The following is a 25414-nucleotide window of genomic DNA, read 5'->3' as shown; positions in this document are numbered from 1 at the left end:
TGAATGGTGTTAGGCATTGAAATCTGATTGCTGGAAGCTCAGAGACTTGAGGTTTGTTTCTGAGCCTTGGTGGTTTATTGAACGTGAAAGTTCATTGCACAGAGGGGAAGCACTAAAGCACATCTTTTCTTAGAGATCAGGCTCATAGGGGAACCGCAAACAGAATCATTGTTTTAGAGAGTGGATAGTGATTAGAGTTTTTCATTATACCAGCTCTTCCCACTGGAGGTGGCAGACGGCTCTCATTTTGCTGCTGGACCAGTGCCAAGCTGCTGTTTTTTCTTAATACTTATGGGCAACTAATATTAATGGTGGATACTAGCCTTAAAAACAAAACAAAAAGCTGTTATTTACAAAACAAAAAGCTCGTATTTATATCCCAGTTCTCTCCTTGTGAACAAGATATCCAAGGAGACATAGAATAATTCAATGTAATGTGCAAAATATGAAATATATAAACACCAGAATTAATGACAGTATTGTCATTCTATCAGTGTGAAATTAGGACATTTTTGGGACTGGTTTTCAGGTTCTGGATCAACCAGAGGAAAAAACTTAGTGTGGAGATGGAATGTGAGATGTTCATTCATTCAAGGATGCTTTAAAGGAGATAAAGTTCGCGTATTGCAGGGAAACTAGTGAGTAAGGTCAGATGCTCTGGTCTGGTAAGGTTAAAATTGCAGCACAGCAGATACTGGCTGTATTATTGTGTGGAATATCCAAACTGAAGGAAGGGCCAATGGAACATGTGGTTCTCAGTATCTCTAGGTTCTTTTTTAAAGGGGGAGTTGAAGTAATTTCTTCTGTCTTGGTATGTGTAATATTTGAAAGACCCAGTGGTTGGATTCTGTTTATCTTTGAGGTATCTTGTTCTGCCGACCAATATGGTATGCATGTTTGGTATTCTGAGTAACCAACTATTGTAAGGACTACAAGCTCCTCGTTAAAACAAGGTTGAAAGGGTTATAGCAGCAGTAGGATATGTTTAATTATCCTCTTACTGTTGCATGGTAGCAGGAGGGGGTCAGGGAGGAAGAGAGGGAATGATATGCCAAATTTGCATTTCGAACAGGTGTGTGTCAACCTCTTGATAATATAACTATACTTCTGCTTTGGATTGGGGTTCTTCCATTGTTATCAGTCTGATGCAGGTGGTGATTTGTGATGCTTTCAGTGTGTTGCAGATGGAAGTGAAAGGAAGCCTTAGGGACACCTGCAGTGTGATACCAACATTACTGCAGAGAGTAATTGTATAGGAAATGTCTGCCTTGCTGCTTGTTCCAGGCTTTTAAAGCTAGGGAACGAATGAGATGTTGTCTAGATGCGATCTGAACCTCCAGCAGAGGAAACCTTTGTGTATAGCAACTAAATTGCATGCTAAATGTAAAGTGGAACTGTAGTCCCCTGTAACTGTTTCAACAATCATGGCTAGAGTCCTCTATTCCAAAGTTGGCATGCAGCTGAAGGGTTAATTCCCAAGCTAGGCACTGATTGGAAGGGGAGGTGTTAGCATGTTTCGGATGAATTATCTTGCTGTACAAAGCTCGTGTGTTGCTTCGTGAGCACAGTGCAGGACTCTTCTATGTAAGAGTTCAGCTGTCAGGCTGTGGCACCTCCGGACATGGGAACAGAAGCTAGAAAGCAAAGCAAAGCAGAAGGGGAATCCTCCTAAAATTTTGCTTGCATGCAGCACTGAATCCTCAGTCCAACTCCCCTAAAACATATACCATGTCGGATGTGGAGTGCAGTTTTGACTATGCCTCTTCCCTCTCTCCTCAGAGTCCTGGGTCCCCATCACCTACTCGAAAGCAGAACAAGGAGACCACCTTCACGGTAAGTCGAATCCCCCAATGATGATCACCAGTCCGGTTGTCATGGTGATCCAGTCACCAGAGCAGGGCAGGGCAGGAGAGCAGGATGGGGGGAAATCCGTGTGCAGGGGTCTGCCTCACGTTTTCCAGATGTAAACACGGCACTTGCTTTCCACAGCAGTAGCTGCATTGAAGCCATTTTTGAAAGGCTGAAGCTAGCAGAGAGCCTGTTACAAGAGACAGGAAAGCAATGTCAGAAAGCAAACGAGAGGGTGGGAGGCACTAGTCTCTGCTGTGATTTTAAAATTACAGTTGCACAGTGTTTTTCCTTTTGTTCAAAGTTGCCTCTGGGTAGATGGCGCAATTAATAGCCAATGAAGTCATCTTAAGAATGGAGTGTTCCTGTGAACAGCACACACAATGATAAAAGTTGACACCAAGGTTTTATAAAACCTTATTTTTCAGGAGCGGTTTTCTTTGCTGCTTTGACAAATGACTAAAGAAAAACCATTTCCTAATAATAATAATTTGAAAAAATGCCCCGTGAAGTCATCATAAGACAAGCTTTGGCTGAGGTTGCTAATTTCTCACTAGGAGAGTATGGGATGCAAGGTTGGGGATTGTGCGCCAAGCCTTTTCATTGTTTCATTTAAAGTCCAAACTTATCCCTCCCTATCATTATTCCTCAGAACCCAGACCCAGTTAGATCAGGCATCTGGGCCAGAGTTAAAGATGACTTAAGAAAAAGGAGACCTTTCCCTGTGGATGTGTGAGGTTTGCTCTTTTGCTAACTACAGCAATAGAAAGGAATTTGTTGAAAAAACATGACATACCTCGTTGTGAACTGGAGTATGCACCCTGGGGAGGGGGGGGGAGTACAGCATCAGGTGACTAGAATGTGATGAAGTGATTATTAGCGTCACTGTTGTTTTTGTGACAGAATTGATGCTCAGTGCTGCCATTCAGTTTTTCCAGCTATGAAATGTAGTTTGAATGTTTAACCAGCTACCCCCATTGATGTTTATACCAGGATGGGAGAGGGGGGGAGGGAGAGAGAGAGAATACACATTTTTATTGTGGGAATGAGTTTTCTGCTTGGTGTATGAAGGCTTCAGAGATTGGGTGGTGATCATGGTTTGTATTCTTCTGGGGGTGATTCACAGGTCACAATGCTTGCCATGAAATTTTGAATGCCTATAGAAAATAACAAGCTCAGTTACTTCACTAATACTTCACTGAGATTGAAATAAAATGAAGTAGGAGCCCCAAATTTTGCTAGGTGTTGCTGACTCTTTCAATTCTCTCTCTTCTCTAGTCCATCTCTTCAACACAAAACATACTGGAGATTGGAGTGAGTTCTGAGGCTTTTCCTCCAGAACAACTCATTGTCTAAAGATGACCCAGTTATATGGATAACCCAGTTCAGTTAGAAACAGAAGATGGAGAGCTGGAGGTCCTATCAGTTTTCAGTGTGTTCTGGATACCTCCCAACTATCATAAACACAGTGATGAAACCAGAGGCTGAAATGATTTCAGGATTATCAGTTGAAAGACACTCTTACATTATAGTTAAACTGAGGACTGATTCAGTTGTTTCTCTGTGGTGTAGCTTTGTCAAAAATCACTTTAGTGTGGTTGGAGCTCTATATGACTGTCAGTGACTGAACCAGCCAAATGGGCCAACTGAACCACGCTCTAAGTATTTGCACTAATGTTGCGTGTCTCGGGGTCAGTGACAGCGGTGTAGGTCCTTCTCACTCATTCTAGCTGAAACAAGTGGGAAGTGAAAGCAAATGCTACAGCCGCCATATGGTGACCTGAACTCGTTGGAACGATCTTCAGCAGAGGTACATCACTAATGTAACTGTTGAGTTGAGAATAGAACATGTCCTCAGTACCACAAATGCTTTCATTTTTTCCTGCACTTTCTCAAATGCAATTTTGAAAACATTTCTAATAGAAGTTTTTGGAAAAAAATCACATCTTCCTTCTAGGGAAGGTATAAGAGGTATTTGTGGGGGCCCCTTCCATGAAAATCTGACTTTCAGAAGAATTTCAAAGGCCTTTTGAGACAACATGCTTTTCTCTTAGGCAGCCCTTCTCAATCTTCGGTGTCCTGCGACGACGCTACACATTTCAAATACAGCGTGTATTCCTGGAAGTGACTGATGATATCGCCTCTCACTTCCGGGTTCAGAGACTGTGTGGGGTGCTGTATAGGCCAGTAAGATGCTCATAGCAGGCATGCGAGCCCTTCACATACTGGCCCCTGCAGCATCCCATGCTGTCTCACCGGTGGCTGACCAGCGGCCCATGGCTCACCAGGGAGTGAGGGCATCATGACGCACAGTTTGGGAACTGCTGCTCTTCCAGAATATGCAGCAGTTATTAACCCTCTGAACAGGATATTGAATATTTTTAAATCAACTCACTTCCAGGTTCGGAGACTGTGCGGATGCTGTAGTAAAGGGGGATGTGCAGTTTCCCTACATTGAACTACTTGATCTGGTTGAAAGAGAAAAGGAATTCTTCTCCCAGCAAGCAAATCATGTCAGTTGCGGGTGCTAAGTGTACATGAATCTTCCATGAACCCACTGATTTATGCCCATGACATCCCTGGTGGCATAAGTCCTTCACCTCAAGCCTGATGCTATTTTCTGTGCAAGCTGAGATATGAGTAAAAGGTCTTTGACATTAGAAGGATGTAGTGTGCCATGCCAGAGGGGAAGTACTTTACTAATCCTTTAAATAAACAAATTTAAAAAATAGTGAGCATATGTGAAGCTACTCCCTTTCCCCTCCTTCACTATTTCAGAAATGCGCCCTCATATAGTGACCCCAGTCCTCTTCCATTCCCCCCCCTCACTGCATCATACAGGGCTTGTAAAAACACATATGAATCACAGCTCTGCCTTGCAGCTTCTCCCTCTTCAGCAAAGGGACAAAAAATTGTACTGTTGTGTCTAATGCAAACATCCTAGTGCAAGATCTTAGCAGGTTTCTGAATCATTTGAAAATACCCCAAACTGCAATGTGGCAAGTGACAATCCATTGTATAGCAGAACACTTCAGGGGCCAACAAGTTTTAAAATCAAAGAACTCATTGCTGCAACTGAAATAATGTGACCTCTTGGCACACTCTTGAGAAACTGTAAGGCTCTGAAAATCACAGATGTTGAACATAGTCCTCTGGTGATATTCTGCTGCTGCAAGATTCAGTAACATCTGTGGTCAGCAAATTTTTCCATCTGTCTGTGCTGAATCCTGTTCTGGGTCTGAACGAAGCGTGTGGTGTTCTGTGTTGCGAACATATATGAATATTGGAGGTTAGCTTATAGTATAAGTGGTTCTCAAACTTTTAGCACGAGGACCCACTTTTTAGAATGACAATCTATCCTGACCCACCGGAAGTGATGTCATGACCAGAAGTGACATTATCAAGCAGGAAAAATTTTTAACAATCCTAGGCTGCAATCCTATCCACATTTACCCATGAGTAAGTCCCATTGTCTGACATTGTTAAAAACATATACATAGCAGCCTGTTAAAAGTACAGATATGTCACATTTCCCCAAATGCAGTCACATACCATGATAGCATCAATATTTTTATTATATTAAAAATAAAGTATTGAAATGAATGGGGATCCACCTGAAATTGGCTTGCGACCCACCATTGGGTTTCAGCCCACAGTTTGAGAAACTCTGCCTTATGCCATATCTCCTCATTGGTCCATTTAATGCAGGTAGCAACTTCCAAGGGTTTCAGTTTGAGGTCTTTCTCAGCCCTGCCAGGAATTGAACCTGAACCTCAGCTCTTCTGCATACAAAATGTGTGCTCTGCCACTGAGCTACTGGCCCTCTGTTCCAGTGATCATGAATGTGCTTATATTTCCGCATGTTCTGCGTCCAAATAAGCAAGGTGCCATTTTTGAGAAAGCTACCCCAGTGTTCTCCATTACTATTGCCTGCAGAGTGCTAATTTCTCTGTAGTGGCACTTTTCAGGCAGTGTACAGACAATAGTGTTCCAGAGACTCTGTTTTGTTGAGTTGTCATTGCCTGCCCAGCACATGCGCTATTTAAATCCTTTTCTGATCAGTCCAATTTTGCACGTTTTCAAAGCTGATCAAGCTATAGCCTGGGAAGCTGAAATGAGCCCCAGAAACAGGGTAGGAATCTATCTAGTATGCAACTAAAATCTGTACATTTTATTTAGCCACATTATTTAGAAGCCAGATGAATGGGGCTCCTATGTTGAATCATATTCTGGGATGTTGCATCTATAACCCTTAAAACAATATTCCCATGCAAACCTAGAAATGTTTTAGTGCAGTTGTCACAGGGGCCTATTGGAAAATGCTCACAACAGGCTCACCCTCGTCTCCACATCAAGAATAGTTCTAAAACTGATTTTGAAAGTGTCTGAAAACTGCTTTTCTTGGATGCATGAAAAGATGGTAGCTTATCTTTAATACCCAATTTACTTTAGGCTGTGTGGTCCCTGTCCAACTCCACCACTAGAAGAAACATATCTTTAGGGAGGCAAATGGGCACCAGCTCTCTCCAGCAGAAAGGCTGTCTCGTATGACTCAAGACTTCCCTTTTCCTTTGCTACATTTCTACAGTATTCAAGCTACAACAGGATAGGATTTAGTGCCACACTAGCAACAGGGAAACGGTCACTTCTTTTGCATCGCAGAAGCACTTTTCTGTACAGTACTTTCTTAATTTGTTGTATTCTGAAAACATACAGTCATATCCCAAGTCTCTTACAAGACAGTGATTGGTAGCTTGCATTGCTCTCTTATCTTTGTGAGAACTTGAAGGTTACACCCAAGTATTTCATCCTCTTGATAAAGCCCTTTGTTTGCGAGGTATGGTGCTAGTATCACCGAGGGCACATAAAGAGCCTTTTTGGTCTCTTCCTAGCTTTGAAATATTGATCAAAGCTCAGACTTGCTAATCTTTCTCAACTGATGAGACCTCAGAATTTAGGCAAGCATTTTGGTATGCTGTTGCTTGTCCTAAGAGGAAGGAATTGGGAGGATTATAAATTTAAATAAATACATTCTGTGGGTTTCATGAATGTAATTTCTCAGTGCATTAAGGATCTAAAAGGGGATCATTTTCAGATTTGCTTTAAAGAAAATATGCACAAAAATGCATGATGTGAAATCTCTCTGCCCATACCACTTAAAGACCACAATGTTCACAAATTCCTTTGTAGAAGTTACTTCTGTGTAGGGATTTGCATGCATTCCATGCATAGAGCATCACATATATGAATCTAATAGACGTCATTCAGCTTAAGTACATGAGGGGATTATATGAAGGATTGTCCCCTCTCGACCTATGGATACAAGTAAATTCTTACACAGAAGTCCCTTTCTGTGGAAAGTTCCTTATATATGAAGTGGCCTGTAGCTGAGCAAAAATGTTTGTATGTGAGAGAAAAACATTTGTGTTGATGGAGCTTTCATCTGCCTATAGTATTGCATTATTGGAGAGGATATGCATTGGTAGTTCTGCTCTGGGGTCTTCTGCTTCAAATATTGGGCTCTTGGACCTTTACATGGAACACAGTTTTAATAGCAGTTATGCCTTTGCCAGACTAGAATAGAAGGCCAGGTGGTCCTATATGGATTAAAGAAAAGGCGTAGGATGGCATAAACACCCCACCTTTTATGAGTGGTCATTTACTGTGCCCCCAGAATGCCCATTAGCTTTAGTGGAGCTTTATATGTTATAGCATAGATCCACTTTTAAGATGTACTGGTCCTCCTGTTGATGGATGCTTAAATAAGAAATGGGCTTGCCTAGAATTGCTACTAGATTTTGCATTAAATGAAGTTTGCAAGATAAATTTGGAGGCTTCTGCAACATCTGAGAAATTTTATGATGGGTGACATTTGTTACCCCTGCTAATTGGGTAAGAGGCACTTTTTCAAGTGGGTGCTCCTCTTTTTAGCAGGGGGAGAGTAACTGGCCCACCTCACCCCAGCAGTGTCTTTGCTAGTGGCTGTCTGCTGGTGTTCTTTTTGCATCTTTTTAGATTGTGAGCCCTTTTGGGACAGGGAGCCATTAGTTATTTGATTTTTCTCTGTAAACCGCTTTGTGAACTTTTAGTTGAAAAGCAGTATATAAATACTGTTAATAATAATAATAATAATTAAGCGGTGGCATGTCTGAACAACTCTAAGTTGCCTTTGGATTTCTGCTAAAATGAACTTTTGAGTTGAACTTTTGAGGTTTCTGTTTGAAAGCAACATCCAAGGAATTTTGAAAGGAGCAAAAACATTAGGCTAACAGCATTTCTGGGGTGGCCCATGTACCTCCATAGTTATGCCTTTCCTACAGACAACTTAAGAAATCCAGGTGTACGGAGTATAATCAGAGCTATTTCTTTCCTTGGGCTCTTCGTACTAAGAAGGAACCCTTCCATCTGCTCTCTGTGACACCTTCTGGCTTGAAGAAGCACTGAATTCAACATCCACCTACGTCCGCTGTGCTACTTATGTGGCTTTCACTAGCATGTATTCTGTAAATTGCTGTGTTTGAACTGTTCTGCATGTCCATGATTATTTTCTTTCCTTTTATCAGATAAACTGTGTGACTTTTCCGCATCCTGACACAATGTCAGAACAGCAGTTGCTGAAACCTTCTGAATGGAGCTACTGTGATTATTTCTGGGTAAGTGAGCAGCCACCCATATGCTATTTACTGCAGCATTTGAGGTTTACACAGTATGTAACATTTTGTTAATGTCCTTGTTGCAAGTATGTTAAAATACAAACTTGAAAGATGGTCCCTAAAAGTTATTTTCTTACTCCTCAACGTATTTCTTGTACAGCCACATTATTTACGGCCAGATGAATGGGACTCTGAAGTTGAATCATATTCTGGGGTGGGTATATCTCCAACCCTTAAAACAACATTTTCATACAAACCTGGACATGCACTTATGCAGTACCTGCCTCATTTGTGTCCAATAGACCACCCTCTAAGGACCATCCTTCCTGTTAGAAACATAGCCATTGTTCTCCTTTTTTGTTATAAGTGACTACATGAATGTGTGTGGCCTCCCTTCTGCAGTGCAGCTGTGTACTGCCGTCTGGCCTTAGATAATCCAGCCCACCACATATTTAGGAAGGCTTTTGGTCATTGAGGACCTTTGCCTTTTTCCGACCTGCTTTGAGAGAGAGGTATTTGGGAATGGTATGATATATAAATTTTTTTCAGTTTTTTAATGTTACAGTGTGAGCATCTTCGGAGTTTTTGGAAAGTGGGGTAAATAGTGTTCTAATTATTTATGGCATCTTTTGAAAATGCATCGGTTTTACTTTTTAACTTTGGTTAACAAGTGAGGAGACCGTTCTTTTTGGTTTGACTGTTTTTAGACTGTCCTAATTATTTTTGCTTTTTTACATGTTGGTATTTTGTTATGTGTCATTTTTAAATGGATGTTAGCTACCTTGATGCCGCTATGACAAAAGGTAGAATACAACATTTAAAAATAAATAAATGAGGGAATTCCCTGTAATTTCAAACTTGGTGGTTTTCAAGAGGAGAATCATATAATAGGGAACAAGATAGACACAAAGTCACACTGGACAAACTCACCTGTAATTATGTACACTATCTAGGCCACAATTTGACTGGGTCTGTGTTCCTGGCAGCAAAGAATCTGCGGCTGCTTAGCTGCCTATTTCGTATATGCAACAGTGGCCTCCAGTGGCAATAACTTGCTATTGTTTGGGAATTCCTGCAGCTTTGCTGAAGTAATCTTCAAAGGATTGCCAAACACCTTGGGTGTTCTTAGGCAAAGGGGCTTTGAATACAAGGGGCATAGATTTGCCAGCTTTTAACCTGGGAGCCATTGGGGTACCTCCAAACTTACCTGCAGATCTCTGTATATTTGAAGCAAGTTATTTTGGTTCATCTTCTAGTGCTGTATTGTGGAAAAGGGGTATTTAAATATTCTTAATAATAACCGCATGTTTCCTACAGACTGATAAGAAGGATCCCCAAGGGAACAGTACAGTCTCAGGATTTGAAATTCTTCTGCAGAAACAACTGAAAGGGAAGCAGATGCAGAAAGAAATGGCAGAATTTATTCGAGAAAGGTAACATGAGTGATGAACTCGGTTGAGTCCTTTGGTTTTGTTTCATGGACTCCGTTTCTGCTAGTCAACCACCTACTTTCATTAATGCACTTTTTCTTAAAGGCAGCAGTCTTGGAGTCCTCTTCCATTTGGCTGTCCTTGTGTTCCTGTGTTTGGCAGGAATATGTTTTCCCCATGTGCACATTGGAATCAGCCTATGTAGTGAGGAATTGCAGTGATATGTTCAGCAAAAAACCCCAATGGATTGCACAATTGACATTCTGCAATTCCTTGTGTGCAGAATTCATTCTGTTGTTGTTCCACTAGGCTTAAATGCATGACTTTTGGGTCCACTCTTCCAGTCCTGTAATTCTGCATTTGTGCATCTCCAGATGCAACACCAACCGGGCACAGAACTTGAATTTTTTTAAAACATCAGGTCACTACCAAGCAAATATTTAATGGTTTCAACATCTTCCCGGTCGCTATCCCCTATCATTAGTAAGGGTCAACTTTATTCCTCACTGCAGAGATTTAGAAGTACAAATTCCCTTGAGTTCTTTTGCCTTCCAATGAGTTGTCCTTCTCAGGGATTTTGGCACATCCAAACAATCTCTCTTCACCCCACCCTGTCCCTTTTTCCATGACTGCAGCTCTTGTAGAACAGAGTTTAAAAAACTCAAAATATCTGCAGGACATTAAAGGAGAAGGCGAGAGAAAAAGATAAACAGTTATTATTTATAGCTGCTCATTATTTATAAGTAGCTTGGAAGAAAAAGACCATTGTTATAAATAGCTTTCCAAATAATAATAGAATTTGCTTCACCAGAATTTGTAATCGGGACTGGAACATTGTGTTCCAAGAGTGGCCTTTGCTTGCCTTGTCAAAGGAAATGGAAACATTGCCACTGTTATGCAGTGGTGAATTAATGGGAAGAAGCTATCTTGTCCCAGTGGAAGCTCTTACTGCATCACTGGCAAATGACGGGGCACCTACAAATCTGAACACAGAAACTGATCTTCAGCTCAAAATATGGTTGCAGTCACAGAATCCAATAAACCTGAGCTTTATTCCCTTCTGAAAGATGAGCATGTTGCTCCTTAGGTTGATAGCACAGAAATTTGAGTCAGTTTCTGATAGTTCTTCCAGTCTCTGGAAGAACTGTCAGAAATTCTTCCGATATTACAATCATGTTATAATCTCTTGAAATACATCAAAAGAATACACTTTTGATGTGTATTTTAGGAGAGTATAACATGATTGCTACCTAATTTGAGTTCTTGTTTTAGAAAAGAAAGGTGTGTCAGAGAATGAACACAGACTTGATAATTATGATTCGAATGGGTGCACATGATAGACCCATGTTGTGCACTTGGTCCCACTTGCCATGGAGGTGGTGCAGCTTTATCTATGGTAAGCTGGTCCAAATTTTCAACAGCAGTTAATTGTATTGGGGTATTCCCCACAATTATGGGACTTGGTGAGAATTTCTAATTGCTCACCATTAAGCTTTAGTGAATGCTATAGATAAAATTCTATAATGTATAAAAATGTCTGTTTATTCCCCCTGCAGGATAAAGATAGAAGAAGAATATGCCAAGAACTTGTCCAAACTATCACAGAACTCCCTGGCTGCTCAGGAAGAAGGGTATGTGTACATTCCTGCCACTTAAATAGCTAATGAGATCCCATCCTGTTATAAAACCTGTTCCTATTATTTGAAAACCATTTTTCCCTCTTCTCCTCAGATCAACTGTGGCACATAAGACCATCCTGTCAGGCTGTTTTCTTTGGCAGTCAGCATAAGAACAGAGCTGAATTGCTGTGGAGACTTATTTCTCTGATTTAAGTGCCAGAAAGTGCAATTGTAAGATTGCTCTGAAATGGTGTGCATTAGGGCTTCTTTTTCATGCTGAGGTGGGTGACCAGTGAGTCAGAAGAGGTGCATTGCACTGTCACCTCCTGGACCAATTGTTTGGGGAGCAGTGCTGCCTCGTCCACAGCAGGACATCACTTCCAACTTGGTGCAGAAACTCGTCCCAGTGCTAAAGGACATTATTCAGTGGCCTCTGCTTCTCAGCTGTTTTCCTCTGGGAGTGATGCCTGAGCTTGAGGGTTGATGGGAGGGAGGGTCATATCAAAGCTGAAGAAGGCATATGGACAAGAGGGTTCAGGCCCCTTGTTCCATCTGAAAGCAGTGGATATCACTGTTTGAAAGCAGGGGTGGGCAAACTTTCAGTGTTGGGATCCTGGACCTAACCCGTCTGTGAGATGACAAGCTGCACCTGCTGAAATTCCCTCTTCTACGCAATTGTTAAAAGTCCAGGATCCCTAACATTGAAAGTTTGCCCACCCCTGATTTAAAAGATAGGTCCTTGTTTTACACCAATCAAACGCTCTTTAAAATCTTACTGTCAGGCAGTGGGGGTTCTGGGAGTCCCATATGTACACAATCTCAAGTATCACTGGTTGCAAAGCCAGAGGTACTTTAGATGATGTCCAGTGGTACTCACAGGACCCCCAATGCCTGGCAGTGAGATCATCAGTGCAACACGATAAGTAGCAGTAGGAGGCTAAGCTCAGCAGGCAGAGCTTCAACATGCTCAAAAAACCCCTCCCACCCCCTGAGCCTGTCACCAGTGCCCGTTGCATTGTGTTAGGTATGGCCTCCCAGTCTGGAAGTAACTGGCAATGATAGCTTTGCCAGTTACTTCTGGTGACACTTCAAATAGGTGGACCGTGCAAAGTGGTGCAGCGGAGGACAAATGTTGAGAAATGCTGATCTAGATTGTTAGGCAGATAAAATAATTCCATTTAAGGACAAATTTAAAATACTAGAAATAGGAATGAAGACTCAAACTTGCTGCAGCTGAATTAGCAGTTGTTTGATGGATAAATACTGATATGGCAGGACCGCCAAGAAACTTGTAAGTATTTTCATCAGCAAATCCAAACCAATAAAGTACTATGACAAAGAAGCTAGTATTGTTCTGGGCATCTTTTCATGAAGGCATAGTACTGCTGCACTTAACTATGGCAATGCAATATTGGAGGACCTTAATTTAAGAAGGGCATTGAAAAAACAGATCTGTAGCTGAATTAAAGGAAATGAAAAATACCTAGATGGAATGAGAAAAATCTTGGAAACCTGAGAGTTTCTAAATGTATAAAACCATGTTTTGGTACTTAGGAGAAAAAAAATAGAATACAGGTCCAACCTTGTTATACATGGATTTTTTTACACGGATTTGGCTCAACACGAATGGTCGCTGCAAATGAGAAGGAATGTGCTCATCCCTGGAGAAGGGGAAAAATGCATCCTTTTAAAACCACAGTTTTAAAAACTGCTTTTCTTACTGTTGTAGAGAGACAGTCACCAAGTGATCATTCCATTCTTCAGCTGATCCAGGCAAAGGCAGAGGATCCTTTGCATTTCTAATTACTGACTGCTTCTCAATTGTAAAGGGACACACTTTAATTTTTTAAAAATTGCCTTTATTTAACACATTTTATGGTATCAGCAGGGAGTCCCAGAGTCAAACCCCTGCAATTGCTGAGGCATGGCCTTATTACATTAGGACCAGTGGAGAGCAAGAAACCTGGAAGTGGGTCTTTAAATCTATTTTACACTGTTTTTTATCCTCAGATTTTTTTTATCCACTGGGGATTCTGGAACAGAACCTTAGCAGATAACAAGACATGACCTGTAATCATCTAATAGATAAGGGAAAAGTACTGTAATGTGTTTATACTACAGGGAGGTATCTGTCATTAAGACAGATTTCTAATTAACACATTGATTTTGGTAATAGAGTAAACTTCTTAGAAAGGTCTCATTCATTCCTTGGAGGTTTCAGTTCAGTGCATAGATTGGATAGAGATACAATATCTCTATTTTATAGATAGATAGAAGGATAGAGATATCCTTTCCTCTGGAGCAAGAAAACTGTGGTGGCTACCCATTGTTTGTATACTGAAAAACCTTAAAATACAAGATATTTTATCCTGGGGGTTGACTACATAATCCTTCAAGTCTGCGGTTTTCAAATTTGCAGGCAGTTTGAATCCCGCAGTAAGTCTTTGCGGGGGTGAGGGGAAGGCAGGGGCGTGATCCCCAGGATCGCACTGCTCAGGGGGGCTGAAGGGGCTTGGTGCACTTGCCAAAGCCCCCTGCAGCTTCCCCGGGGATGCGGGGAGCCCTGCACGACCTTCGGCAGGGCTCCCTGGGTCAGGGAAGGTGAAAGCGGAGCAATCGCACCCCGCTCCGCTAAATCAGAAGCGGTGCGCAATCGTCCCACTTCCCCTTCTGACTGGGCTGCAGGGACTGGGGTGCACCCTCCAGTCCCTGCAGCAGCCGTCCCTGGCTGCGGGGAGCCGGGCGCCTGCATGGCTCCTTGGGTCAGGGAAAGTGAGAGTGGGGTGATCGCAGAGCTGCAGGGATGGGAGGGTGCACCCCAGTCCCTGCAGCCCAGTCAAAAGGGGAAGTGGGACGATTGCGCACCGCTTCTGATTTAGCGGAGCGGGGTGTGATCGCTCCGCTTTCACCTTCCCTGACCCGGGGAGCCCTGCAGAAGGTCGCACAGGGCTCCCCGCACCCCCGGCGGGCTGCAGGGGGCTTGGGCAAGTACACCAAGCCCCTGCAGCCCCCCTGAATGACGTGATCCTGGGGATTGTGCTGCTGCCTCCTCCCTGCCTCCTGGCTGCTCCCGCCCCTTAAGGGGAAAGGGACCAGGACCCTCAGGCTGGGGCATTGCAACGCCCCAGTTTGAATACCACTGCCTTAAGTTCTCCTTAATGCACATAAGTTTTATTTTATTGTAATTCACTCTGTCTTGGATATATATGATAACGTAGCAAACCTACCTTGACAGCTTAGATTGCTTCTATTTGCAAATTCCTCTTATGTGTTTAAAAAATAAATTTACCCTCCTAGAGGAGCGTATCTTGATTGCCAGAATTCAGTGTTTATTCAATGTTTTCTACTCTGGAGGGCAAGAATTTTAAAAAGCTATGTCTATGTAGCAAATACCTCAGTTAAAGTGTATTTGAACTGAACTTTTTAGTATTAAGAGAGATGTAGGAAGAATAGTGCTTATATATACAAATTTTGGATTCCATTGTATCTTTCCATGGTAGGAAGAGTTTAGAGTACCAGATTGGCTTTCTTAAATTGGCATACAGTCAAATATCTTGCATCTGGCTTTGACATTACTACAGTTTAGATCCTAGTAGTTCTGTTCAACTTTTGTTTTGTGATCTCAAGAGAAAACTATGTAAAAAAGTGATAAAGTTTCTTTGTGGTGTTCTATATATTGATCTGATATGTGTTGTACCGAGGCAGTTGTGATGGATGCCTGTAGAGAGCTTGCTCTTTTCCAGGCAAAAGGCCAACAGAATAAGTCCATGGCAGCCATATCTTTTTAGTCACTGCTTTTCTAGATCTATAGTGCCCCATTGTTTTCTTACTGCCGTCATTGTCATCATAATACTTAGCATTTATATGTAGTGCTTTATAGTTACAGTGTCAGTAATCTTAGCAGCAAACTTAGCAGCAAAGGTAAATCAGGCCTATTATCCCAGCTGTTACAGGGGCAGTGGGCTGGGACTGAAGTGGGAGAGAGAGCCTTATCTAAGGTTCATAGTGAGTTCATGACAGAGATGAATTCTAATCAGAGACTTCCTAGTACATAGCTTATGCTGTTAGCCGTTATGTTATACCTGCTACCATAAGCGTGGGGGCATGTTTCTTTCCTGTGAGGATTTGCTTTAAAGTGCATGACATGCCTGAGACAATGTAATTTAAGTTTCATTTCTTTTCTGTCATGTGTGTTAAAATCAATTCAGATTCTCTTATGATTATGGTGAATTCTTTTCAAACCACTGTAACATTCTTCAAGTTTGTATGTGCCTTAAAAAAAACAAAAACTTGTCCAAAGTCTTCATCTTTAGCTAGAACCATTAACTACCCTTTGCTGGTAAGTGTAACCTCAAGTGCAGTGCAAACCTAATGGAAAAACTGGAGGCTTCGAAGAAACTAATGAACATGTTATAGCTAGTTCTTATCTTATGCCTCCATTCATGGCTAGATGTCCCTTTGGGTCTATCAAAAATATCATTCTATCCACACTAGTCATTAGGTTTTTCTCTACTGAATGATTACAACCATATGCGAGAGCACAGGTAGAAAGCCCAGTGGTATATCTCCAGTGCTGAATGGTAATTATAACAGCAGTAAGGGAACATGAGTGCAATTTGTTAATTCTGGGGGTGAGGGGAAGAAATGAGATTTCCTTATAGATGTCCACAATTACCTCTTCCGCGAACATGAGTATGGATATGAGCCTGGAGAAACATGTAAGTTGATGCAAAAGTTGATGTTTTGGCTCTGTGCTCTGGGGAGCTGTTCTCCTCATATGTAGCACCTGAAATGATGATAGAAAAGTACTCTGCAATTATGGTGCTTCATGAGAGCTGCAACCTAATGAAGTAAATCTCCCACCAATCAGGCACATTGTCTTGTGTGTTTCAGGACGCTTGGAGAAGCTTGGTCTCAGCTGAAGAAAAGCCTGGCTGATGAGGCAGAAGTTCATCTCAAGTTTTCCTCCAAGGTAATGATTGTGTTCTTGAATAGTCTTCTCTGTGGCTGATATTGGCTATGTTTTCTGAAAACTAGAATGTCTGGCTAATGTCTTTACGTAAAGCTACTCTGGGGAATTTTCATGATTCAATGGTATAGACTCCCAAGGATTAGAAGAAACTCAGAGGGCTATTGTTGCCAGGGATAGGTATTTAGTAACAGACATCAGCAATCCATCAGTACTGTTGCCTCTTAACTTTTTGAGGGGGAAAAAAACTCATTTTAAGAGCTTTTTGAAAAGGAGGCAGGATAGAATAGGAGGTGGCTGGGAAAAAGGGGTAACTAGAGCCACAAACTTGACAATTACAAGCTTCACTGCTGGCCCCTGGTTAATCCCAAAAACCAGAAGCTAGTCAAGCAAGTTATTTCTGTTTCCTCATTCTGGTTCCTAATAAAACCCCATAAGCAAACTTTGGACATGATTCAGCCAGAGTTAATTGTTAATTTCCAAGTTCATTAGTTGAAATGGGAGATATTTTTGTTGCAACAGTTTAGTCTGTACTGCTATAACACAATAATCATGTCTCCAAGAAACCTTACATTATCAAAAGTTGCATTATAGAAACAATTATTTCAGCAGGAAAAAGTGGGTTTTAAGAATGAGGGGGTTTCAGACATGTTTCCTATTACCACCAGCACTATCTGTAGCACAGCGCTTCTTACACACGTTCGTTCCACCTTTATCACCCACTGTTATGATCGTAAAAAAAAATAAAATCATGAATTGTCATTTAAGATCATCAAGAGGAACAAAACACAATGCCAACAGAGCAGCCACTTCAACACAGTGTTCGATGTTGTGTGTGCAGATCGCCTTTTACAAATCCTATTCCCTGTTTTATCAATTACCACATATTCAATTTGCATTATGAAAACTTGTGCTGTACGAAAAGTGTCTGTACGCTTATACCTGAGAGTAAATCCCATTTAACTCAGCATTGTTGTTGACTGGACTTCTGTTTAAATAGATTACAGGTCCAACCTTGTTATACACTGATTTTTTTTATACTCGGATTTGACTCAACATGAATGGCCACTGCAAATGAGAAGGAATGTGCTGATCCCTGGAGAAGGGGAAAAATGCACCCCTTTAAAATGCTTTTCTTACTGTTGTAGAGCAACTGGAATTGGTCATTAAACATCATTTCTTGCAAAAGCCCCTAGCAACCCCAAGACCATTATTCAGTGTTCCAAGTGAACATTTGGGCAAAACTCTTGATCAGGTTGCAGTGAGATAGGACAGCAGGTGTGGTTGTTCCTGTCTCATGCCTGAAACTGTTTTGTGTGTTTGAACTATACCTTAAATGTAGGCCATTATGTTTTAGGCATAGCATGTATACACTGCTGAAACAGAGACGCCTGCGTTGGCTTGGTCATGTCGTGAGAATGGGCAATGGTCAGATCCCAAAGGATCTCCTCTATGGAGAACTTGTGCAGGGAAAGCACCCTACGGGTAGACCACAGCTGCGCTACAAGGATATCTGCAAGAGGGATCTGAAAGCCTTAGGAATGAACCTCAACAGATGGGAAACATTGGCCTCTGAGTGTTCTGCTTGGAGGCAGGATGTGCAGCATGGCCTTTCCCAGTTTGAAGAGACACTTTGCCAACAGACTGAGGCGAAGAAGGAAGGCCCATAGCCAGGGAGACAAACCAGGGACACACTATACTTGCTCCCAGTGTGGAAGGGATTGTCACTCCCGAATCAGCCTTTTCAGCCACACTAGACGCTGTGCCAGAACCACCATTCAGAGCACGATACCATAGCCTTTCGAGACTGAAGGTTGCCAACAACAACATCTTTTATAGGCTGCTATGTTTTTATGTACTTTAAATATAGACTGCTATATAGGTTGCTATGTGTTGCTATGACTGCAAGGATTAAAATAATTAATTTCCATCTTAAATTTTGAGATTCTAGAGTAGCCTGTGCTAAGCAACAGGGGTTGGACTCATAGTATGCAAAGTACTAGATATTATTATTATTGTTATTATTATTGTTATTATTGTTGTTGTTGTTATTGTTATTATTATTAACAACAGTATTTATATACCGCTTTTCAACTGAAAGTTCACAAAGCGGTTTACAGAGAAAAATCAAATAACTAAATGGCTCCCTGTCCCAAAAGGGCTCACAGTCTAAAAAGATGCAAATGAATACCAGCAGACAGCCGCTAGAACAGACAGTGCTGGGGTGATATCTTAAATAGCATCTTAATACCCAGGGCGCAAGGGGCAACAAGTTCATGGGACTCTCATTTGTAGAGGGAGCAATTGCTATGAATTTTTCATTTCATTTCCACCTACTTGTGAACCATGAGTCAACATGGCCAAACCCATTTCTTCCCAGTTGACCAAGCAGCATTTCTCATATGAAACAGGGCTGCTTTGTCTAGGGCATTGAGCTCTCCATAGTTTGTCCCTAATGGACAATGTAATGTAAACCCGAGGGCCAAATCAGATGTAAACTTGAAGGTTGATGATTGCGTTGCTTTTTTACCTTTTAAAGCTATTATATGGCAGCAGTCCGTCCCCCCCCCCATTTTGTTTAGAGCAGTAACACTGAGGAAGAGACTGTTAACTCTCCCCTCACACTGTATTTCCTAATAATCCAACTGGGGAAGAACACTGACACAGTACAGGGGGACCTGGGTTGCTTTTTGTTTTGTTTGAAACTCTTATCATTTGGAGCTGATAAGAGTTTCAGAAAGGGCAATATCAGTCAGACAGTAATGCTAAGGAAAGGGGTTAATTCCCCCTCCATTGGTGCAGCGACTTCTGTGATCCACCCCCCGCCCCGGCTGTTTTAAAGAAATAAAAGTTGGGATATCCAGTGACACATCTGTTATATCATGTCCATTTTGGTCACAGTTCTTCAAGGTATATGTCAATTTTCATCAGCCCTTCTCAAACAAAGCTTCTTGTATTCTATATTTCAGCTCCAGACAGAGGTGGAGAAACCCCTGCTCAATTTTCGAGAAAACTTCAAGAAAGACATGAAGAAGTATGACCATCATATTGCTGATTTGCGGAAGCAGTTGGTTAGTCGGTATGCAGCAGTGGAAAAGGTAAGAGTAATATTGTTGAATTGGACTCAATTGGAGGTTAGTTTGAACATGAGCTACCTCTGAAGTGTGAGGTTAACCTGGTACGCACCTTCAGAAACCTACAAGTAGTTCTACATTTTTTTTCTTCAACCAAACCATTTCCAGGTAGAAGAAACAGAACATACAGTGTATGAAACAGCATTTAGTGTGTCCCACATAAAACAAAAATGATTCATTGCTGTGACTTTTAGTGATGCAGATGTTATCTCCTTGTGAAGCATTCTTTCAGACATAGAGTAGTTTGCTACAGCATATTCATATTGATCACATTCGAAGGTCCAGCAAATCTCTGAAGAAATCTCTGAAGAAAACCTTGCAACTCTTGTGATGTTAAAACAATCACATGGGAGTGAAAGAACCTGCAAATGTTTGTTCATATTCCTGATGTATCTGTTCCACAAGAAGAGCCTATCTTTCATACTGCAGTGATTTACTGGGGGAGAGAGAGAGAGAGAGAGAGGCTGCAGCCCTTTATGCACTTTTCTGGGAATGAGTCCCTTTGAACACAATGGGTATTACTTCTGAGTTTCCATTCCTAGGATTGTGCTATAAGTCATATGAAAGGGCGGAAGCAAATGGATATTTTTATTCTGTGGATGAATTGATGTTTGTTGGCTTGTTTCAAGGCTCGAAAAGCATTAACAGAGAGGCAAAAGGACTTGGAGATGAAAACACAGCAGTTGGAGATAAAACTCAGCAACAAGACAGAAGAGGAAATTAAGAAGGCGAGGCGGAAGTCTACACAAGCTGGTGAGTATCCAGTGAGTGAGGATAAGGTGTGGAATGAATGATGGGGTCAAAATAAATTTAGATTGGTTGTGCTCGGGGGAGAACTTGAGGTTTGAAGAGCCATTATAACTATCTGTTGCTGACTTCTTTTCACAGCGACTTACTCTTCAGTGTTTATCATGATTTGTACTGTACTAACTTTCAACAACTTCTGCATTCTGCTATGATGGAGACTATGTGCCATAAAAGTCCAAACATTCCGGAGTTTAGTTGCTTTTCCACAACTCAGGACCACTGTTTTTTCTTCTTTCATCTTTAAGCTGTATGTAGGGAAATAAAAGGAGAATTCCCAGCATGTGGGAGTCTTTGTGATATTGGAAGAATCTGGCACTTGTGAATCCTCAATTTAACAGACACGGGAAACAGATATTTTCTGCTTCATTTAAAAACTAGGCTTATACGTTTTGCATGTATCTCTGTTCACTTCAATGTATTCAGACTTGACTTCCAGAATTAATGCATACATCTTCCCCTATTTGTCCCTTAAATCAAGGGTTCACTATAGTCGGAGAACAAGGAATTTACCATGCTTCTAGAAACTGGTCAGCCAGTATAGCAGTGTGACTTCTCAATGGCATTGTGAAACCATCCTGAATAGCTATTTTATCTGTTTCCCTGCGTTCATTTTAAAGATTGGACTAGAAGAAAGTAACGCTAGACCTGACCCTTATTTTTTCTTTCATGTATGTTTGTTTTTGTGGAAATATTATTTGCTGACTTTGTACACTAGATGGCAGGAGAGAGATTCAAGATGTCATTTGATTCAAGAACCTTGTTTTAAAATCATTTGTATTTAAGCATTGATGGCATGGGGCTACCGTTATCCATCCCAGTTACAAAGTCCATTACAGGTTATCTGCCATGATGACTATGTGCACCCTCTGAGTTTTCGAGGTAGCCTATTTCTGAATGTCAGATGCTGGGTAGTGGCAACAGCCTACATGTATCTTGTCTTGCATACTCTCTGAGGCATTTGGTGGACCACTGTGAGACACAGGAAGCTGGACTAGATGGTCTCTTGGCCTGGTCCAGTATGGTTCTTTTTATCTTCTTATATTCACTGCATTTACTCTACTAGTGCATGGTAACATTAAACACAGAAACTGCCCTGAAAAAGAGAACCAGCAATATACGACAACCATAAAGTGGGCTTGATTTTTCCAGTTGTAAGTTATCCAATATGGGAGGGGGTTAACCCATGACCCACTGACCTCTCTCCCTGCCTTTTGTCTCTGGCTGTGCTTTTGTTCCACAAGTAAATATAAACTGGAATTTTCAAAAGTGGGGAACAGGATTTTTTCCTTTGTTTCCTAATGTAGTTTTCAAATGTTTGCATTCTCTTGGGGACTCTTTCATTCTCTTAGACTCTGTGGCCAGGAAAATTTGGAGAAAGTCCTTTGAAGGGAGCACACTCATGGGAAGTAGGCATTATGGAACCAGAAAGTTATTCCTAAGAATCTATTAATTCTATTGGTGAATGAGACAGAGTGTCCAATTAAGGGGCAAAAATATTTTGTTTCTTGGCTCTTAACAAGTTTTAATTAGCTACACTAGGAGATCATAGTGGTCCTCTTTGGTCTATACACCTTGCATGCGGAAACACATATCTAACTTAACTTTTAAATATTGTTTTGAAGAGTCTCACAGAAATTGATTCCGCCTTTTTTTGTCTGTGGCAGGAGATGACCTTATGCGCTGTGTGGATCTTTATAATCAAGCTCAGTCAAAATGGTTTGAAGAAATGGTAACCACTTCTCTGGTATGTTATGTTGGGCCACCATATTATGTCTTCAAAAATATATTTTTCCTTTAGTTGAGTGATGGGTGCCCATCTAGTAGGTGATGATGGGCACCCTTGAGGTGAACCCTTGAACCTTTCAACCTCAGTTGAACTGTCAAATATTGGGACACACTTAAAAACTTGGAAAGCAGCAATAAGTGGGAAAAAATGCAGTATGCCTAATACATGGACTTTAGTGTATTGCACAGTAAATCTAACTGACCTCCCAAAGTTCCACTCTTACCCAGTTAAAATGCTATTACAAGTTAAAAAATTTTTAAGTAACTGTGAAGCATTTTCAAAGTCTAATTTTCTAGTCAGTACAAACTCACAGGAAGATACATTGCACATTTTTTAATGCAGTGAGAAACCCATGTACAGATTGCTTTGAAAAGAGTTTTTGGAAGCACAGTGTTAAAACTACTGGGTGCTCCTTGAAAAATCAAATATTGGGTGTGAGTTGTTTCAGAGTTATGGCTGTTCTTGCATATGTTGTACCTGATTCCTGTTTTCTAGAAATCCACTCTACTCCTTAATTATTGTGGGGGACTAAGTGCAGTATAGGTGGCCCACACTGTAACCAGTATCCACAGTTTCACTTATCTGTGGATCTGGGCCCCATCTGTGACCTCCCCCCCACACCCATTAACGTTGTTGATTTGCTTACTGCTAAGAAATGTTTCTTCCTTTCACAGGTCTGTATAAGCATGCAAGCATATAGCGATATACAGGCAGGCTGTAAGGAACCTAAAGGCTTAAAGAGACTAGATCAGTGGTTCCCAAATTCCTACAGGGGAGTTGGGAACCAGATAAGTATTTGTGTGGGCAGGGAGGGAGACGGGGAGGGGAGCTGCAACAGTGCTGCAGTGATCACAGCACTGCCGCTGGCAAGGGGCTTATTTCATACCTTGGGGGGCAGAGCTGGTCTCCTGCAGGGTCCTGGAGGCTTGCAACCCCCTCCGATGTCCTCTGAGGCTTCTGTAAACAATCCTTATTTTCAATCAGCAGCTACTTCTGGGTTTTGCTGGAAAATGAATGTAGCTGCTGATTGGAGATAAGGATTGTTTACAGAAGCCTCAGAGAACATCGGCTGCAAGTCTCCAGGACCCTGCAGGAGGCCAGCTCTGCCCCCAAAGTTACTATTGAGAAATAAGCCCCTTGGCAGCGCCAGTGCTGCCATCTCTGCAGCACTGTTGCTGCCATCGGAGCAGGGCCACACCCCTTAAGGGGGAATGCCCTGCTTCCAGTTCCCCTGGTGGGTCACGACCCACCAGTTTGGGAATCGCTGGACTAGACTGAATGTTAACAGGAAGCAGTTAACTTCCTGCTTCCTGTTAACTTTCACTCTAGCCTTTTCAACCATGCTGCTGAATGCTTATAATGACCTGTAGGAGGAAAAAAAACATTTTCTTAGCAGTAAGCAAATCAACAACATTAATGGGGTGGGGCTGCAGAGATAGTCTGCAATTTCTGTGTCTGCGGGGGCCCTTGGAATGGATCCCTGGTTACTTGGGGGACTCCGCTACGGTGCAATGATTTTGTTGGTTTACTATCCATCCTAATGTCTGACAATCCTCCAGTTGATGCAGATTGCCATGGCTCAGGGGCTGGTTGGTAGCAACATATTATGCCAGTACGTTTTGATCTGCATTGGCACTCCATTTGTTTCTGAGGTGCTGGTTCAATTCAAGATGCTGATGGTTACCTTTAAAGCCCTATATTGTTTGTAGGACGGCCTTCTCCCCTTTGAATCAACTTGCATGGTGCATTTGTATCAAAGACCCCCTCTGCATCTCTTCCCTTGTTGAGGCACAGCTGTTGAGGGATGTGACCCAGGATTTTTTTAGCAGCACCACTCAGATTATAGAATATCATCCCCCATGAGGCCTAGTTGGACTTACCAGCAGCAATTTTTAAGATGTTTGTTAAGACAGACTCCTGTTGCTTAACTTTTGACTAGCCCTTTTGTTCTCACTTTTTTCTCTTTCCATGGTTCGATGTATTCGTTCTTTAATTTTTTTATGTGTTTGTTGTAAGCCACCTTGGTAATCCTTTTAGTGTAGCTGAAAGGCAGCAAATAAATATTTTAAATAAATTGGATTTTGTTTATTGGGCTACACTGGAAGACGTGTAATGTGATACCTTCAGGTCATCTTTCCTCTTCCCCTCAATACAGTCATATGGTTGACTGTAATGTAATTTTACAAGCAAATGGCTTTGCTAAGCTCTTGCTGTGTCTTAGCGAGATTAGCCAACTGAGAGTATATGGCAGATAGTTGCTGAATCACTTTTTGGTAATAGTGAGGGAAATCCTTCTCTGCTTCAGCACTTATTTGGCCCATGTTCTCGTCAGATGAATCCTTTAGTAAGCAATGGTGATGCTGTTGAACACTAACAAGTACCGAATGGTAGGGCTTTTACACTTAAAACAACCCCATTATTTCTTTCTTTACACAAATGTGGTGATTCTCATCTGTTAATGAAGGTTTGATGCTTCCTTTTCAGGAGCTTGAGAGGCTAGAGGTAGAGAGAGTGGAAATGATTCGGCAGCATCTTTGCCAATATACACAGTTGCGGCACGAGACAGATATGTTCAACCAAAGTGTGAGTCTGCTCTTCGCTCCTTTCTAAGGGAATATTTCTGGAGACTTCCACGTTCATCTGAAGTAGTGGTTCCCAAAGTGGTGTGATACGACCCACCATGGGAACCAGAAGCAGGGCATTCCCCCTTAAGGGGAGTGGCCCGCTCCAGTGGCAGCGATGGTGCTGCAGTGATTGCAACTCTATTGCTACCAAGGGGCTTGTTTCTTACCCAAGGGGTAGAGCTGGCCTCTTGCAGGCTCCTGGAGGCTCACAGCCCCCTCCAATGTCCTCCATGGCCGTGTAACCACCCCTTATCTCTGATCAGCAGTTACTTCTGGTTTCCAGATAAAAACTGGAAGTAGCTACTGATTGTAGATAACCTCCATGATAAGCCACGGAGGACATCGAAGGGGACTGTGAGCCTCCAGGACCCCGCAAGAGGCAGACTCTGTCCCTCAGGGAAGAAACAAACCCCTTGGTAGTGACAGAGCTGAAATCGCAAACCCTGTAGGGGTTTGGGAACCGCTGATCTGAAGTCTTAGAGTTGGGAATAGTCTATGATGGGGGTGTCAAACGTAAGGCCTGAGGGGCGGATGCGGCCCGCAG

At 41.9% G+C, this 25414-nt stretch overlaps 1 protein-coding gene across 2 annotated transcripts in view; it reads left to right on the top strand.

The window, feature by feature from the left end:
* Positions 1-25414, top strand: part of GAS7 (growth arrest specific 7) — a 146250-nt gene that overhangs the window by 110372 nt on the left and 10464 nt on the right. The window contains exons 5-13 of one of the 2 annotated variants that reach the window (XM_066614235.1): positions 1780-1833; positions 8412-8501; positions 9819-9934; positions 11488-11562; positions 16444-16522; positions 19489-19617; positions 20283-20406; positions 22125-22204; positions 24731-24829. In XM_066614235.1, the coding sequence (XP_066470332.1) occupies positions 1780-1833; positions 8412-8501; positions 9819-9934; positions 11488-11562; positions 16444-16522; positions 19489-19617; positions 20283-20406; positions 22125-22204; positions 24731-24829 (846 nt within the window). Of the gene's footprint in view, positions 1-1621; positions 1834-8411; positions 8502-9818; positions 9935-11487; positions 11563-16443; positions 16523-19488; positions 19618-20282; positions 20407-22124; positions 22205-24730; positions 24830-25414 lie in introns of those variants that run through there. The other variant, XM_066614236.1, reaches the window with a different exon arrangement.

The sequence above is a fragment of the Tiliqua scincoides genome, chromosome 2, assembly GCF_035046505.1.
Source record: "Tiliqua scincoides isolate rTilSci1 chromosome 2, rTilSci1.hap2, whole genome shotgun sequence".
Lineage (NCBI taxonomy): Eukaryota > Metazoa > Chordata > Lepidosauria > Squamata > Scincidae > Tiliqua > Tiliqua scincoides.
This window is presented reverse-complemented; position numbering and strand designations above follow the sequence as displayed.